This window comes from Falco naumanni, chromosome 3 (genome assembly GCF_017639655.2).
Source record: "Falco naumanni isolate bFalNau1 chromosome 3, bFalNau1.pat, whole genome shotgun sequence".
NCBI classification, from domain to species: Eukaryota; Metazoa; Chordata; class Aves; order Falconiformes; family Falconidae; genus Falco; species Falco naumanni.
The window spans coordinates 34,809,180-34,828,259 of record NC_054056.1 but is presented as its reverse complement, the minus strand read 5'-3'; the positions used below and the strand labels follow the sequence as shown (position 1 = coordinate 34,828,259).

Sequence of the window (19,080 nt, the reverse complement as noted above, 5' to 3'; positions counted from 1 at the left end):
ATGAGGTAGTGGAGTCATGCTTTTGTTGTTAGGGGGGTCGTTTTCTGCCTCCTGCTGGTCTTCCTCCTTTGTCTCATTGCCCTGTTTCTGTCGGTTCCTGGACACCTGGTGGCATCCTGGACACCTGGCGGTGATCTTATCTTTTCACAAGTGGCATCCTGGACACCTGGCGGTGATCTTATCTTTTCACAAGCGGCATCCTGGACACCTGGCGGTTATCTTATCTTTTGTTGTCTAATCTTTACATTTACATATGGGCTTAACATAAATTTAAATAAACAATACCCTAGTCCATAGTTTCTTACAATCCCCCCTTTTTCTTTTTATCCTATTATTGTTTATTAGACACTGCTTTCATTCTCGGCACTGCGAACAAACCTTTTTCCACAATCCCAACATTTATCATAACACTCACAAGGTAATACCTCACAATTACAATAGGCATAGTTTTCACGTGGCATAACGCATTCACAACAATCTTCATCCTCATTAATAGATACACTCTTATATTTTTGCCCTAGACCTCGTAGTTAAAATAAGCAATTTAGCTATGTCAAACCGTTCTCTAATAAAGTGTAAAATATGGCGTAATATACAAGGCCCAAATATAAGTCCCAGGTCCATTTAAAAGGTTCATGAGGGTTTCCATTTGCTTGGGTCATTATCAATAACAAAATTAACGGTATATCAGGAAAAAGGGTGTCTGTCAATTTTGCCAATTTGAGTATATTTTTACCAGTCCTGGGGAATTTCGGCCATTGCTGCTTTTGCATCCCATTGTTCTGGTTCTTTTCTCCGCAGTATGTTCCTCCTCTGCCTTGCCCGTCGACTCGGTTGTTTCGAGCCACGAGGTGTACCATCTTCTCGGCAGCAAGGGAATTCTTCAGGAGAACAGCTGCTTTGGGCTTTCTGCCTGTTTACATAGGCTTCCTATTTTGCAGCTTTAACTAATGGGGCAAAGCAAGACACGGTTAATACTTCCCTTTTGCACTTTATAGCCAAGATTTCAGCTACAAAGGGGACTGGTTCGGTGGAGTGGTAACAATAATATTGAGGGTTTATTCCTTTGGCAAAAATTTCCCACCACTCATGTGCTTCTCAAATAATTTTTTGGATTTTCCAACACTGTGTGCAAACTCCTGTCGGAGGGTATCCGAATTCACAGTGTGTCTACCATTTATCCTGGCATACCTTACATTTAAAACAAGCAAATGGATAGCAATTGTAGTTCAAATTATTACACCTAATTCATATATCTAGAGTGCATATATTATTTGCATCAGCATATCTTCTATATTCAATATTGTGTGGTTGCATAAGTTTAGCAATTTCTTTCAACACACTTTGTATGCTTCCATATATAATAAATAATAATAAAAAAAAATAATTATAGCAAATATAAACAGCAATACACACTTTATACCAAAAGGTAATGCAGCAAAATAATCAAATAAAGTCTCTATCATAACTTTATCTTCTCAATGTTATCTTGGTCACCTGGTGTACTGATTACTTTCCAGTGGGGTCTCGTCACTGGGCCTTTAATGCGACTGGCATGAGTCCATCCACGCTCAGCAGTTCGGACAGCTGTTTCTGTTGTAAGCAGAACAAGATAAGGTCCCTCCCAATTGGGTTTTAGGGTTTCTTCCTTCCACACTTTAATCAATATCCAATCCCCAGGTTTAACATTGTGAATTTTTAAGTCCAACGGGGGTCGTTGCACAATCAGTCCGCGTTCCCAAAGCTTGTTACGATGTTCTGCTAATTGTAAAACATATTCATTTATCGCACGGTCTCGAATTAAAATATTTGTTTGTGGGCTTTCAATTCTATAGGGCATTCCATACACCATTTCAAATGCTGATATTCCCACATCCGCTCAGGGTCTAGTTCTGAGAATTAATAGTGCCATGGGTAGGCACTTAATCCATGATAATTTGGTCTCTATCATTAATTTAGTTAGAATAGTTTTGATTTCCCCATTCATCCTTTCAGCTTTTCCCGAACTTTGTGGATGCCATGGCGTATGGTATTCCCACTTAATACCCAAGCTTTCTGTTAGATCTCTAACAATTTTTGACACAAAGTGTGTTACTCTGTCTGAGTCGATTACTTCAGGTACTCCATATCGAGGTATAATGTGTTCAAGTAACACTTTAGTAACTTGGTTAGCAGTTGCCTTGGAGGTAGGAAAAGCCTCAACATAATGTGTTAAATGATCCACCATTACTAATAAATATTTGTAACGCCCTACCCTGGGTAGTTCAGTAAAATCCACTTGTATGTGTGAGAAAGGTCTGTATGCTGGGGAACGTCCTCCAAGAGGTTTTTGTCTCAGGTTATTTCGATTAACCTTTTGACAGGTCTCACAGGTCACCGTGACTGCCTTTGCTATGTTATATACGCCTATACAGGCAAACTGTTGATTGAAATGATCAACTAACGCCTGGGTTCCCCAGTGTGTTTTACTATGTATTTTTGAAAATATTTTGAATGCTATGCCCTTCGGCAAAACTTCTCTCCCATCTGGCAATATGTACTTACCATCCTGTTCCTTAGCTCCCATTTGTTCTAGTTTTTCCTTTTCTGCAGACTCAAAACTCAAATTTTTACTAACAGGTATTTGTTGTATAGTTAAAATCGTACTATAATTGCCTGCAACTCGTTTTGCCTCTGTATCCGCTGCATTATTTCCCCTAACTTGGTAACTTGTACCTCGCTGGTGTCCCTTTATATGTACAACTGCTATTTTATTTGGCATTTTTAATGCCCCCAGAACTCGCCGAATTAATTCCGGGTGTATCAGTTCTTTTCCCTGTGAGTTAACGAATCCTCTTTCCTCCCATATTTTCCCAAAAGTGTGTACTACTCCGAACGCATAGCGTGAGTCTGTATATATAGTTCCATCCTTTTCCTTCAGTGACACTAATGCTTTCCACAATGCATACAGCTCACAGGCTTGAGCCGACCAGCTGGCACTCAGCGGGCCTGATTCTATTGTCTTAAATTCTCCTTTTTCCAACTTAACGATGGCATATCCGGACAATCGTTTACCTTCCATTATTCGTGATGACCCATCTATAAATAATATTTCTCCACATTGTAGTTCTTCTTCTTCTAAGTCTGGCCTAATACGTGTCTGTTGTTCAATTGTTTGAAAACAATTGTGCAATAGTTCATTACCTTCTCCTGGGTACAAAAATTCAGCGGGGTTAACTGCTCCAATAGTTTTCAAAGATAGTTTAGGGGATTCTATAAGTATTCCCTCATACTTCAATAATCGGCTATCTGTAAGCCATTTTTCTGCTTTTTGTTGTAACACTCCCCTGATGTTATGAGGCGCATATAAGACAACTTCTCCATTAAAGGTAATGCGATTCGTTTCCTCAAGTAATAAGGCAGCAGCAACAATGATTTGTAAACAACTCGGCCAACCCCTGCTCACAGGGTCCAACAGCTTTGATAAGTATGCCACCGGTTTCTTTTGTCCGGCCCATTCCTGAGTTAATACTCCGAATGCCGTTCCTTCATGTATGTTAACAAATAAATGGAATGGCCGCTTTAAATCTGGGAGGCTTAAAACCGGTGCTTGACTTAGCTCCCTTTTGAGACTGGCAAACTGTTCTTGATCCTGAGGGGTCCACTTGGGTATTTTGTCTTTAGACAGTTGTTCATATAAGAATTTAACTTTAAAGCTGTAGTTCTCTATCCATTGCCTACAATACCCAAATAGCCCTAATGCCTGCCGAATTTGCCTCTTAGTGACAGGCATAGGTAATTCCAGAATTCCTTTAATGCGCTCTGGATCCAATATCTTCTTGCCGTTAAACAAATAATGCCCCAAATATTTCACTTTTTCCTCTACAAATTGTAACTTTTCTTGTGATACCCGTAGGCCCTTTTGTGCAAGAAAGTTTAGGAGTCGAATGCTTTCTTTTCTTACATCCTCCTTATTATTCCCTGCTATGAGCAGATCATCTACATACTGTAACAGCACGTTTCCCGTTTGTACCTGGTATTCTTTTAAGAGCTCTTCCAGGGCCTGTCCAAACAGATTAGGGGACTCAGTGAACCCTTGGGGAAGCACGGTCCATCTCAATTGCTGTCTACGGCCTGTCTCTATGTCTTCCCATTCAAAGGCAAAATAATCACGGCATTCTTCTGCCAGTGGACAGGCCCAAAAGGCATCCTTTAAATCAGCCACACTGTATCAGGAGTTATGGGGTCCTAGCTTGCTTAGCAGTGTGTATGGATTTGCTACTACAGGGAACCGGGTGATAGTTCTTTTGTTTATTTCTCTTAAATCATGTACGAGCCGATATTTCCCATTTGGTTTCTCTACAGGCAGAATGGGGGTGTTAAAGGGTGACATACAAGGCTCTAAGATTCCTTGTGCTAACAATCGATCAATTTCTGGTTTTAATCCTCTCCGTCCTTCTAGGGATATGGGATATTGCCTTACCCTCACAGGTATGTGGGGTTCGGAAATTTGGATTTTAATCGGTGGGATTTCCAGTCTACTAATTGTGTCCGGAGAGTACCAGACATCGGGGTTAATTTGTTTTTGATCATCCACGGTCAAAGGATAAGCAGACACTGTTAGCTCTTGATTTTTCACTTTAATTTCTAATTGCAATTCAACAATTAAATCTCGTCCTAACAGATTAAATTCTGCTTCAGGGACGAGCAAGAGTTCACCCATTCCAAATTTATTTTCAGTTTCGAATACCACATTTTTGATTTTGCTTACTTTAAAGGGTTCTCCTTTTGCCCCAATTACTTGTACTTTTTCAGGGGAAACTTTACATCCCTCAGGTATTTGCTTAATAGTTGATTTTTCAGCCCCAGTGTCTACTAAAAAGGTGAACTCTTGTTTATGGGGACCTATTTTTAATTTTATCAAGGGCTCATGATGACTCCGGTCCCCTAAGATATAGAGCCCCTGACTCTCCTATTCCGTTTTCAATATTTCCTCATCCCTGATCCTTTCTCTGCAATTCTTTTTTATATGTCCCTTCTTTCCACAGTAAAAACAACATCTCTGTTCCTTCTTTACTACTACGTTCCCTTGTTTCGTTCCAGCAGATCTGTGTTCACCAGTCCGCCCTTTGCGATCCTCTCTGACCGCTGCTACCATCATTTTTACTTGTCGCTTGCTGCTCTCTTCTTCCCTTACGTAGACTTTCTGAACTTCCCTCAATAATTCATCCAACCCTCTATTCTGCCAGTCTTCTAACTTTTCAATCTTCTTTCTGATATCTTCCCATGATTTTGCCACAAACTGAGTTTTGAGGAGCGCTTGCCCTAAAGGGTCGTCTGGATTTACCCCAGAGTACAGCTGAAGGGCTTTCCTCAGTCGTTCCAGCCACTCAGTAGGGCTTTCATCTTTCTTTTGCATTTCATTAAATGCTTTATTGATATTCTGGCCACGGGGTACTGCTTCCCTAATCCCCTGAATTACTATAGTTCTCAGGTCCTGCATATGAGTTCTATGCACTGGATCCTGATTATCCCAATTAGGTCTTTGGAGTGGCCATTTAATATCTGCTTGGGGCCCCTGGGCATGCTGAGCATCCCACAGTCTCATTCCTGCTCGTCTAATCATATCTCTTTCCTCGGTAGTAAATAATTGACCAAGGATAGATTGCATCTCATCCCAAGTATAAAGATTTGGTCCCAAAAATTGATTTAATCTTTCTGCCACTCCGAGTGGGTCCTCAATTAAGTTTCCCATCTCGGTTCTTTTAAAATCTCGTAGGTCAGCCGAGTTTAGGGGTATGGAAATATATCCGATCACAGGTTGAGGTCCCCCCATGGGTATTTCCCTTAGGGGGTACATCTGAGCTGCCCCTTTTTGACTTCTAGTTACGCGTCTAGGAGGAGGGGGAGACTCTTGTTCCGACTCTGGTGGGGGAGTGGGCGCTCTGGGGACCTCTGCGGGAGCAGGAGGAGGAATGTAAGGAGGGGGGGTTAGAAGGGTTTCGTCTAACTCTTCCTTCTTTTTTCTTTGTTTAATTTTTACTTCATTCAGTGGATAAAGTCTAGCTCCCGGTCTTTCTAGCCACACTTCCGCATATTGACTCTCTTCCGGGTTAAGGGGTTTTTTATTATTAACCCAGAGGTTTAATTGTTGTCTTACCCAATCTTCTTCTGACCCATAGACTGGCCAAAAGACATTTTTAGAAATCTTCTTCCCTCCCCATATCTTAGTACAATATTCTATCATCTTCTGCTTATCTTTCCCTAGGGTTCCAGGGAAATATCTCCAATTGTCTAAGATATATGCCAGAGGGGTATTCTTAGGTACAGTGGGTACCCTTCCCATGGGAGTAGAAGGCTTGCTGCCCTTCGCCCCCATCTTCTGGAATATCCACAAACATACACTCACTCGCTCCCCTTGTTCCTGGCCCAGTCCCTCGCGGGAGATGGGAAACGCAGTACTTAAGAGTCCGCACTCGCTTGGTTCAGTATATCGAACCTCTCACTCGTTATATTCCAGGAAACCCAATCCCGCCCAAACGGCAAACCTTGCGAACAAATTCGCAATATACTTACGCGTCCTGCGTCTTCGTCCGGACTCCCGTGCACAGAATTTTTATGGGATTTTACTGGTTTCTCCTTTGCTCATTATTCTAGAATTTAGGTTCGTCGGTAAGGTTGGAGTAAGCTGTTAGTCGCGGGGCCGCGAAATGTCGCGGGGCGCCTCCCCGGAGGACCAAAGCCCACCGTTCCTTATCCGAGTCACGGCACCAGAAATTGTTATAAATTGAGACCACAATGGATCATAATCCAATTAAAATTTTATTAATTATAGCAAGTAGAATATGAGCAAAACAGCGCTGGACGACAGGGGAGTCTGTGCTCCACCAACTGCCGTACTGAGCAGTTCAAACAGTCCCTTTTTATACATCTTTACTTCCATGTTCATGAGGTAGTGGAGTCATGCTTTTGTTGTTAGGGGGGTCGTTTTCTGCCTCCTGCTGGTCTTCCTCCTTTGTCTCATTGCCCTGTTTCTGTCGGTTCCTGGACACCTGGTGGCATCCTGGACACCTGGCGGTGATCTTATCTTTTCACAAGCGGCATCCTGGACACCTGGCGGTTATCTTATCTTTTGTTGTCTAATCTTTACATTTACATATGGGCTTAACATAAATTTAAATAAACAATACCCTAGTCCATAGTTTCTTACAAGTAATACAGGGTGTTTAATCAGGGATCCTCATACCCCTGAGATATTCTTCTGGTTCACACATTTTTAAGGAGCTCAAGGCTCTTGGAGCTATTTTCAGAAGCAGACACATAGGCAAGGTGTCCTTAGTACACACCAGGAAGCTGCTTCTTTGTTCAATTTTAAATCTGAACAAGGAATAATTTAAGAAGGCGAGAATTAAAGGCAGATGTTAAATGGGTTATGTTGCAGTGCTTACAGGAATCAATGCACTCAGTACAGACTTTCAAACCACCAATATTAGATATTTCTTTTGTTGGTGAGGCCTAGAGGTTAGATCATGAGTGTGGTATTCAGGATCATCAGACTTTGGTGCTTGTTACTGGGTTTGTTGCTTTATTTTGGCTATTTTTTCTAGCTGAAAATTGGTTTTTGCCCACTTTAAAATAGGGAGGTGTTCTGCAATCTCTTGTGAGCTATGTGGAGGCTGCATTTGCCTGTGAGGCTTCTGTTTTCTCCTCTCCTTGTGCTCTCTCCTGCTAGATCTTTAGGGTTCTTCCTGGAGATGAATATAGGATAATAAGAATAAGAATAACAACAAATTCACCGTAAAAAAATAATGTGAAACTTGTAAAAAGAAATTGTGGACGGGAGTCTTAGTTATTTTCATTATAATGTGTTGTTAAGTCACAGAATGGATGCTCTCAAATGAAGGTGTGAAACACTGAATATCATTGGAATATTGTGTTGATATATGTGAGTCTAATCAAAACTAAAATGCAGTGATGAAGGCCAGGGTTCATTTCCCCTACCTTTAGTTGTTTGCAGTTGTGGTTTAACCCAGCCAGCAACTAAGCACCACAGAGAACCTCGCTCACTCCCCTCTAGTGGGATGGGGGAGACAATCAGAAGTGTAAAGTGTGAAAACTCATGGGTTGAGATAAAGACAGTTTAATAATTAAAGAAAAGCTGTGCACACAAAAAAGCCAAACAAGGAGTTCATTCACCACTCTCCATGGGCAGGCAGGTGTTCAGCATCCCCAGGACAGCAGGGCTCCATTACACATAATAGTTACTTGGGAAGACAAACACCATCACTCTAAATGTCCTTCCCCTTCCTTCTTCTTTGCCCCACCTTTATATGCTGAGCATGATGTCATATGGCATGAAATATCCCTTTGGTTAGCTGGGGTCACCTGTCCCAGTTGTGTCCCCTCCCAACTCCTTGTGCACCCCCAGCCTCCTTGCTTGTGTGGTGGGGTGAGGAGCAGAAAAGGCCTTGGCTCTGTGTAAGCACTGCTCTGCAATAATGGAAACATCCCTGTATTATTGATACTGTTTTCATCACAAGTCCAAAACACAGCCCTATACAAGCTACATGAAGAAAATTCAGTCTACCCCAGCCAAACCCAATAGAGCAGTTTAGGAATCTATAGTCAAGGTAGTTATCTGGGTACAATTATGAAAAGCAGAGATCTAACCAATAGTCAGAGCACATACAGGATGAGTCACATCGATACTTTAGATGATGGCAAATAATTCTCTATATTTCAGTGAGTTTAATGACTTGCCCTACTCTGACCATACAAGGAGCTTGATGTGGTCTGCTCAGATTGAATCTTCTCCGTTATGTACAAGAATGTTTAGTGAAATGAATCCCCACCAAGGTGGCAATTCTATTGCAGTCTCAGGAGCACTAAATTTGCACCCCACTCTGTGCCAATTTGCAGGGCTTACACCTGCTCCTGTTTGAATTATTGAACATCTCCTCTCATCTCTCCTTTTCCAAAAAAATGGTTCCTCCTCTGAGAGTTCCTCATCCTCCTCCTTTCCTCCTTCCTAGGGTGAACCAGAGCAGCATTGCTGCATACACAGGGTTCAGGAAAGAGTCTTGAGTCCTGGAAGATGACTGAACGTCCTGGATGAGAGAAGCAGTTGTGCTGGGATACGGTTTTGTGCCTCCCAGTGGACCAGCATCCCTACTGATACCCTCTTCTGGAGCCTCAGCATCATATGAAGTTCCCAGGAACAAGCCTCAACTGCATAAAGGCAGGCACAAGCTGTACAATGAGTGTAGAAGGGGATGCAGAAAAAGAAATAAAGACCCTTTCCTTATCCCACATTCCAGAAAACTCACTGACTCCCTTCCCCACCCCATCTCTTGAGTGGCTTAATATTGTTAGTGTAACTGGTGGTTTCATGGCACTGGTTTTTGAGAAACTCAGCTGGAATTCCCCAAACTCTTTTACAGTTACCCATGTTCCCACAACGTGTAGATGTATGGTCTTTTATTCAAAATACAATTTGAAAGAAGTCATTGACATGATTTTCTTAATGACTTGGATTCGGAGGACAATCCTTTTCCTTTTCCTGTCTCTTTTCCATCCCCAGTGCTTCTGGGAATACAGGGGGCAGAGTCATATCTGCTGTTATCTCTGACAGTCAATGTTGTTCACAATTTAAAGCTTAAAACTGGAATTGTTTTTCAAATAATAGGCAGTATTGATCCCTGGATGTTGCTGCTCTGACTGTCAAAGCCATGGTACTATGGTCCTGGTTCTGCTTGAGAAACACAGATAGTTCCCTTGTTTTCCTTTTCCTAAACTGAAAATTATTTCCTCACTATGATGCTTCAGGCTCTGGACATCCTTCTTTGGTTAGAGATGTAGCCGCTTGGAAATGAGAGCGGTCTTGCCTGTCCGTAAAAGTCATTGGTTTATGCTCAACAGTGAACATTTCTCCCCTGGATTTGCCAGTCCTCAAACATATCCTATCAGAAAGGTTTGAAGGAGGTGTCTTTTCAGGGTTGTTTTGTCAGTTGTGTTTTTCTAGTTTCTGGGGAAATGAGGGGCCCTGAGCTTGTCAGATTCACCTGAGATTGTTTCTGACAGCAGACAAACGTAAGTAAGATAGGAGATTTATCTTTGCCAAAAAAAGCTTTAGGAACACGATAGCAAAATTGGAAACAAACAGAGAAACATAAAAACCAATAAAAGGTGAAGTGAGATTATGCTGTCTCCCTTTCTAGCTGCCACTTTGGATTTCTCTGCAGGACACCATTGTATTGGGATCCAAGGTCATGATCCAATAACACTTCTTCCATCTGAGTGTTGCTATTCAGAATTGATAACCTCCCTAAACATCTTCCCTCACTGACATGCAAGGCTTTTCTGGCTATGAATAAGTTTCACTGAAGCTTCTCAGCAGATTTTAAGGATTCCCCAGGCTCTCTTGTAATTTAGGAAACCTTATCCTGCTGCAAAATTTGCTAGCTGCCTCCTGTCTACCACAAATGCAGATGGAGCACCTCTGGCTAAAGCAATGATAGTTTCACTTTGATATGCAAACAGCACCTTTGGAGGGCTGATTCATCCTCCCTCAAGGACTTTTATCTCCAGAAGTCAACAGAACTTCACCCCACTTCTCTCACATTACAAATGAACATATCATCAAAGATCAGTTTTTAGGCACCACCCTGGACTCAGGGAATAAAAAGATGTGGGGGCCTAAGAACAGACTGTTCAGACTAAACAGCTCTCTCCCTGTGTCACCCTCCCTCGGCCTCACTGTTGGGTTTATGGTTTATTGAACAGTACTTGAGCAGGGTTATATCAAGGCTAGTAAAACCCTTGCTACGCATGTAACATTCAATGTGAGTGGTGCTACAAGGATATCCACAAAGTCCTCTTACCTCCTTAGTCTGCCAGGGAACCAGCCTGCACCCCATGAAGGAGCTTTCATCCATGATCACATTCATTTATTGTTTCCCAGGAAAAAGAACAGATGATGATGATGAGCATTGTGAGAATGATGAGGTGCTTTAACAGTCCAAACTTGCTTTGTTTGTGCCTGAGACCAGGAAATAAAGCCTCCCAACTTCACTAGAAACCAAAGCAGCATCTTGCCAGTCTCCTGGGAGGCATAATGTTGAGAAGGTGTGAGCTGAAGGGGAAACAGTTCATGTCTCATTGCAAAACTAGAGGTAAATTTTTTTTCTCTTCAAATACAGTGATCCCTTGACTATTTAGGGATTGAGGAAACCCTCGAAGGCAAACTTTCAGAGTCCCATCAGATGTGCTGTAATGAAGGGCACATATGTAAGCATGGTAGACAGGACAACTGAGTTCTCCTCCCAGTCCACCACTGTTTTGCAAAACCCAGCTGTGGGAATATCTCATCGCCTCTCTGTGTGTTTGTTTACCTTCCCAATGTACATGTACGGCAAGTGAAAATTCTATTAAAATGTCAGATCCCTGTCCTGATTAGGTGTCTTCTAAACGTGAATGATAATCTTTACTTGTCTTATCCATCTGACTTGAACATTTACCAGCCACAGAGCTAGGTCTTTGTCAGCCATCTTTATCAAGGTACAATGCAACGTGAGTGCTCTTTCGGGAGCTTGAGCAGAGGGACTGTAGAAGGTGTATTACAATGAGGAACTTTATTTATTTACTAGAGAAGATTTTAAAGTAGGACAATAAAAACTTGATTTTCTCTGCTTACTGTTGAGCAAAGTAGTTATGTCAACAGGAATGAGCATCATCCAGCAACTCTCATTTTTTTCTGTTTTCCCATTTGCCTACACTATAATTACATGCTAAAAAATAACAATAAAAATACATTGATATGGTCACTAATTTAAGTACTCCTAGCTTTGAAAATGCTACAATGAAAATTAACTGTTAGTGCACTGTTAATCCAACGTGGCACCATAATTTAGATCCTATGTGCATTTACATTATTACTCATATAGTCTTCAATCATATAAATATCTTTTTACTTTTCTCTTTGAGAAACTCCACCAGGAAACTTCATAGTTATTTAATGGTGGCAGGAGAACAGTAAGACTCAGAATCATATTTTTCTCATATCGGACTCTAAAGCTGTGCAAGCCCTTGTGCGTGCAAAACATGATCCCTTATTTCTCAGGCGTACAGATAGCCTTACCTCATGAACTGTAATTAAAACTCTTCATCTTGCATATCCAACCTGCTATAGTCCAGAGCTATTAATCCAAAACAAAATTCTTTTCAGTTTTTGGCTGGAAGACATCCAGAAGATATAGTATATGGGAATTTCACTGTCAGTGTTGGTCAAATCTTCAAGGACTAGCACTTTGTTCATATTTAAGTTGTTTTTTCCAGGGATGGAAAAGCTCTTTCAAGATGCTCACTGGAAGCAAAAGGAATAGAAAAGTCCCTAGAATTTTTCAGAAATGCTGAAACAACTGAAATATTTTACTAACCTCATTCCTGAAAATGGCCAAACCCACTTGGGTTACATTTTCTAAAAATAAAACCAAATCAGATATGATCTGCTAAGATAGATACTAGGGGGGGAAAGTGTTAACCTAACAAAGAGTAAAAGGTTGTAGATAGTCAGATATCAGTGTTCAGAATGGAAAATCTCTGGCAGCCTTTCTGTTTAATATCAATGCTCTGCTGTCACCCTCGCACAGGCCAAGTAATCGAAACAAAGAGGGAGGTCTTGAATTGTGGTGATTCCACTCTTAACTTTCCTCTCTCAGCAGCAGCTTCTTGCTCAACCCCAAGTACTGTTATGAAGTCCTGTAGAAAAAGGAGAGACATGAAAATGGACTTGGAGACTCAGTCACAGCAGCATTTATCCTGCATATCACAGAATTATCACAGATTATTATTGAGGAGGAGTAGTATTATTGCAGTATTATTATTATTCTCATGATATTGAATGAGATTAAAGGCTGTCATCTTTCTGGATTTTTATCTTCATATCTACAATTCCAGGAGGGACAGCAGCAAATCCAGTACATGATAAAAAGGAAGATAATACTTGATGCTTAAGATTTCACCATGTAGGAACTAGAAGGATATTTCTACCTAAGGGGAAGGCCATACAGGCAGAAACGAGCTCAGTCTACCCTGGTGCTGAGCTTCTAACATTAGATCCTTATTATATGCCATGCTATACCAAAAGTATTTGTCTTCCCTTCCAAGATTATTGATCCTCAGCAAGAACCAGGCACCAGGAGTCCAGACTGCTGGCTTAGCATGGCATGATGTGGAGAAAGACTGAGTCTATTTTAACCTTCTCATGTAAATATTATCAGAGGTTTCAGAAAAGCTTGTCAAAGACTGTGGAATGATCTCCACCAAAACACAGGATCCTCATATATCTTACTGACTTCTCCAAGTACAGACCTCCTTCTACATAAATACAGAAGAAAATCAATCTAGCCCAAAAGGAAATTCTGTGCTGCCCAAACAGTTCTTCTTGGAAAAGGACAGTAGAAAGAAGGAAACTAACACCACAGATGTTATTCATACTTAACCATATTGCTTAATACACTGCTAGGAGTTGTTCTGATATAATGAGAACATTAAGAATATATTTTCGAGGGTTTAACTTCAATACTCAAACCTTTTACTAACTTTATCCTTCTGGCAATTTTCTTGTGGCAAACGTTGTGATCAGAGTTGCACTGACATTTCCATTTCAGTCTCATTCCCACTTGCTGGTGAGCTTTCTGATGATGGCTGTTGACATAATTTAGAGCAACTCTAAATTATGATTCAAGCTGTTCTCGCCCTCAATTGGCCTGTAACCTGTATGGGAGTGAGATTACGGGGAATTTGCTTCTCTTAGCCCTGAATTTCCCATGGCTTCACCCACCCCCTGGAAAGGTAAAATAACGACCACTAGTTTTATCAGCATCTGAGTCAAAGTCACTATTTCAAGTTCATTTATTTCTCAGGGCACAAAGAAAGCTGGGGGAGGGTGCACATTTTTTTTCCCCTGGCTTGTCTTATCTCTTATTTGATGCCAAGCTCTCCAAAGCAAGTAAACTGTGATTTCAAGGGGAAAGTCAGACAAGAAGTGTTGCTGAGTTGATGGATATTTACTTTGACTTTGTGACTGGAAGCAGAACACAAAGCAGGGAATATCTGAACAACCTAGAAATGAATACACAGTTGTCATTTCTCCAATCACTGGCCCAGGTGATCTCATTAACAGAAGCACACTTTATCAGTGGAAGTTGTTGCCATAACATCTTGATCAAAGTAAACGCATCACTGGGTATACACACACAATCAGAGCCAAATATTCCAAACAGCTTGGATATGTTACAGTAGAGCTGAAATAATTTTACCTTTCTCTGCATTATTAATATCTTTTCATCAACTAATACATTTTCCCCTCTGTGCTGAGATGTCTCAGCAGAGAGTATAGACTTGCTGGGGCCCCTCAGGATATTTAAAGCTACACAGTCAGTAGGGGAGCTTCTTAAAGACACAGATGACTTGTAGTTGTCTTTCTGGCAATCATCTGAGTAACCATGATCACCTACAGCAAAGGAGTCTACACAGAAGTGAGGCACCCTGTGCTCCACCTGTACTCACTAAAGAGCAAGTCAGGTGCATTAGTAATTATTGCTGAGTAAATGCCTTAATTTGGTTGGGGGAAGTGCCATGAAACAAAGCCAGCCTAGTTCTCACATTCTCTTCCACAAGACTGAAGTCATACTTGCTGCAAGATATTAACTTAGATGAAGTTTAGATGACTTAACTAAGATGAAGGTAACTATATAAAAGCAGTGGAGGATATAGGGCAACAGTCCTTTGCCTTTCTTAGGTTCCACCTGCAGCACTAGTCAATTCTGCTTTGATAAAAACCACCAATTTCTTCAAGGTTGGTTTGTTTTTCTTTCAGATAGTTATGTTTTAATGAAGTATGGAAATGGGAAACGCTTATCTGTTTCATAGATTTCTTTTCTGTAAGATAAGCCTAAATACACACCCAGATTAATCAGTGGCTTAGTTGTTTGCACATTGGCTGAAATGAAAGCCTCTCCTGCCTTACCTTTAAGTCTTGAAAGGAGACAAGAACCAGCGTTTTCTTAACAAACTGTCCTTTCTCTCCAAGATTTTGAATGCTGTTCCTTTACTTTTAATACAGAGCAAAACCAAATCTTGATGCCTCCATCTTTTGATAGAACAGAACTCTGCATTTCTGGACAGCATCTTGGCTTGCAGAAACTGGGAGAGAGAAAGAGTTCATGTGGCTTCTGTGAAACGTCCTTTCACAGCCAGCCTTTATCATGCTAGAAGTCCTGCTTTTCTCCAAGCTGGGTCAGAACTTAACCTCTTCATTCTACGCCTTGAGAAATAGTTGGCTGTAATGCAGGAGTAATTTGTAGTGTCCTGAAGTCTGGACCAAAGGATCTTAAGGAGGGATTGGGAACTAACAGCAGAAAAGTTCCTTCCTGGATGTCTCCCTTGCACTACATGGTTACAGCTATGGTCATTTCATTGAGCAATAGCTGAAGAGCAGACTAGAAGCTTGTCATCCTCCCATCTTTCTGCAGCCGCATGGATTTAATGCATGTATACTAATACTGTGTCCAGGCTCTCCATGTCTCCCATTATTTTTATGTGACAAGAACATTCTAGGAAGGTCTGTAAGACAAATTTTTTTTCAAGAATTGGCATATAGCATTGGTACAAGTGGTGCTGGGACATTGTCTCCTTCCATGCCCACAAAACCCATACTTATATGTGGGCTTTTGTCCAGAGACCTCCAACATGAACTTGAGCACTGGGCTGTACTGGAAAGACAGTCAGGTCTGCACTGCTTGCAGCACAAGTTTGTGCAAGATTATTCTTCTGACATCAATAGGTCTTGTTTGTATCCCTCTCAGTCTTGCAGGCGCTGGTCTCTGACTCCAGGAAATCTTTCCCTGCCTCTATACAAGTCAACTTGTGGCATTTTTGTACTCATGGAAACATCTGAAGTCAAGATGTCAGTGCTTTCATTACCACTCCAAACAGGAAACTACCTCTTGTAATGCTGCCTATAATAAAATGCCATTTCTGTTATTCAGTGCTTTTTATTTAGTTTACCATTCCACCACCTTTATGCCTCTATTAACTTTTGTGGCCAACATTTAATGAAACCTGGCACAGACACAGATGGATTTTCTTTTTGTCTGCACCACTTATTATTCAGCACCTGAAAGCAAAATTTTGAGTGTAAGAGCACAGGGGTTAAAAATAGAGCCCATTTTGGTTTATTTCTCACCTCTTAGAAATCTCTTCGCTGCTTCCTTGTTTCTAGTACTCTCATCCCCAAAGGCTCTCTATTTGTCATCACTCAAATGTTCATTTTATTAGACTATACTGCACATAGAATTACTCTCATATAATCCATTTGCTACTTGTTTACCTCATGTATGATTAGTCGTTCCTTCCAAAGTCTTATATAACACACAATAGGGGAATATCAGGGTATTCTTGGTGTTAGGGTGACGAATCCTCAGACTCCCTAAGGGACTAGGATATCATGACCGCTTCATTATACAAATAGAGAAATGAGACCTACAGATTTCATTTCCCTTCTGCCAGTGAATTTGATTCCAGATAGATCAAGAGGCTTGTGATGGGTTTGCTGCATATGTGACCAAGATGGGAATTGAACCAGTATTTCCTAGGGCTAAGTCCTGTGCTAATCCAGAAGAACATTCTCTTTTCATCTCAGTGGTTTAATGTGAAGCAAAATGTGACATGATGGCTCTGTGGTAGACAAAAGAAAACATTCACAACCACATGTGTCAGAGTGCTGGTACAACATCAATGAATCTTGGACTTGATAGACTTTGAAGCTAAACTCAAATGGTTTTGGATGCTTATGAGAAAGCTGTTAGGAAACAGTGCTTGCAATTCTACAGACAAAACAGAGAAAATTACCTGCGGGAATAATAGTCCTTTTGCAAGGATATGGACATGTAGAGGAGCACCCTCTCCTTTTCTAGTTAATATTATGACAGATGTGTGTTTCTAGAACAATCTTGGGGTTTTTTGGTTTTGTTTTTAAGGAAAAGAGAAATGTAACTGGAATGGCTTGCCTCTTCCCCACCATATCTTACACCAACATACTACAGAGCTCTCCATTCCTCAATCTATACAGCCTAAAATCAGAAGGAATCCTTAATCATTCACATGAGGATATAACTTTCATATGCTAGCAAGGAGTCAAGAGGCTGCCCTGACTGATGTGAGGGCAAAACATTGCTGCTTGGTATGAGGTACTAGCAAGATGGTTTGGCATCTAAAGCAAAAGGATGGTACCTCATAGAGCTTTGGGCTGCCTCTCCCCACTCCTTCTGCCTCCTGAATTCCTCATTATGGAGTGGTCTTCTCCCAGATGAGTCCCTCCCTTTGGCTCAGTCAACCCACTACACTTCTGAAGATGAGACATGCACAGGAGGAAAACATCTGAGGATCGAGCCCACTGTACTCTATTGCTGATACAAGATGCACTGCTGCCTTTAGAATATCTGCATCATGGAGTAGTGGCCATGAGCAGAACTGTCTCTCCCAAACCAAGCCGATAAGTAGGACATTAGACTCTTACTTCTGGTTTGAATGGATATGGTCTGCCCCAGTATTGACATAACTTCTCCCAGCACAGAGCCCAAAGGCACAACCTGAGGAAGCAGGTAGGCTGCTTCAGCCTCACTCTGCTGAACAGGCCAACAGCCAACACTTCAAGAGGCCTGACATCATCTGACCACATGTAGGAATAGGTGGAGTCCCCACTTACTATGTTGTGCTTATGTAGAATGCAAGAATATGTGAACATAAACCATATCGTGCTAGGCTGGGTCCGGCTAGACCAGTAATCTGCACCAAAAGTAGATGCTGTTTAAGGAGGATGCACAAATCTGGCCACTATCTGTAGTCCTTTCCTCTTGTAGTCTTACAACTTTCAGTTTTTGCATTAGAGACAATAAAGAGTATAACTCCTGCCTATTCACTGCATCCTCAGATATTCCTTGACATGATTTTGGCCATCATACTTTTACATTTTCAGTCTTCACAATTCCTGTGGCAACCAACCTCCAAAAGTTTATTGCTACTCTGTTTAAATATACATATACATATATATAAGTTTTTGTTGGTTTTTTTTTCTGTTTAAAATCAGTCTCCTAAGATTCCAAGGAATTTTCCTTAGTCAGTAGATTAAATTGATCTCATCTACCACCATTATTATTTCCATAACCTTGTCTACCACCATTATTATTTCAATAACCTTAAGCATATCCCCCTCAGCCTCCTCCTCTCCAAACTGAAGAGCCCCTGATTTTATATCTCTCCCCATTAAGCAACTTTTTCTTTCCATCAGCAGTGAATTGTCCTTCTGTGTATCTTTTTCTAGCTTGGCTTCCTGCTCTCCACCCCCACTAACTTGAACTGGTTCACATTTCTGCATGACAAAAGCATGTTTTCCACAAAAATGTTACTACTTGATTTGACAATATTAAAAGATAGGGAACATGCAGCTTCCCTTGCTTGTTTGTTGCAGTGACTAATAGCCCGCACTGTTGAAAACATGACAGTTATTAGTGTTTGCCTGGCTGTCACTGCCTACTGCTCCTTCTTGCAAAGTGCTTCCCTGCTAGGTTAAAGAACTCTTTATTACCCAGTATTTTCTCTTAAAAAAAGCATGTTATACATTGCAATCAAAGCACTTCCTAGTATTTTTTTTTTACTTCTTTTTCTTTTATAAACTGAAAAGATTGAGTTCTTTAAGTTGGTCACTGGCCAGCATTGGATCCAGACTGCAAATCCTGTCTGTGGGTCACTTCCAGAGCTGGTATCCTCATTGCCACAGCTACAGGTTGGGATATAACAGCAGCTTCTAGTTGCAGGACTCTTGTTTGTGCACCCAGGATCTCATTAGCACTATTTTTCCATTAGCGCTGCAGCCCTGGGAATGCTAGATGAGTGGCTCATCTACTGTGCCCTGCATTTGCTTTCTAGTGCTTCTCACTGCCTTACAGGTCAGGTTGTGCTCTTTGTTCCAAAAGTACAACTGTGCCTTCAGACGCGTAAATGTTAGTAATCTGAAAGGCATGCATACAAGAAGCTCTAGGC

The 19,080-nt window shown here is 41.2% G+C and overlaps 1 protein-coding gene across 2 annotated transcripts; it reads right to left on the bottom strand.

The window, feature by feature from the left end:
• Positions 1–716: 716 nt before the first annotated feature.
• On the bottom strand, positions 717–5,166 carry LOC121085610. Of its 2 annotated transcripts, XM_040588448.1 has the most exons (3): positions 2,545–5,166; positions 1,498–1,593; positions 717–947 (listed from the first exon to the last, which is right to left on the bottom strand). In XM_040588448.1, the coding sequence occupies exons 1-3, from the start codon at positions 3,770–3,772 to the stop codon at positions 931–933; spliced, it is 1,341 nt and encodes a 446-aa protein (XP_040444382.1). In that variant the 5' UTR covers positions 3,773–5,166; the 3' UTR covers positions 717–930. The 2 variants fall into 2 exon arrangements, with proteins under 2 accessions (XP_040444382.1, XP_040444381.1); XM_040588447.1 differs by lacking the exon at positions 717–947 and having other exon boundaries at positions 1,423–1,593.
• Between the last annotated feature and the right edge of the window lie 13,914 nt (positions 5,167–19,080).

Bases quoted from the DNA above. Each gene is read 5' to 3' on its own strand.
- LOC121085610 (XM_040588447.1), bottom strand. From the start codon at position 3,772: ATGCCTGTCACTAAGAGGCAAATTCGGCAGGCATTAGGGCTATTTGGG. The intron at 1,594-2,544 runs GTAAGTACATAT...TGCTTACAACAG, and splicing joins GGGAGCTAAGGAACAGGATG to AAACAGCTGTCCGAACTGCT.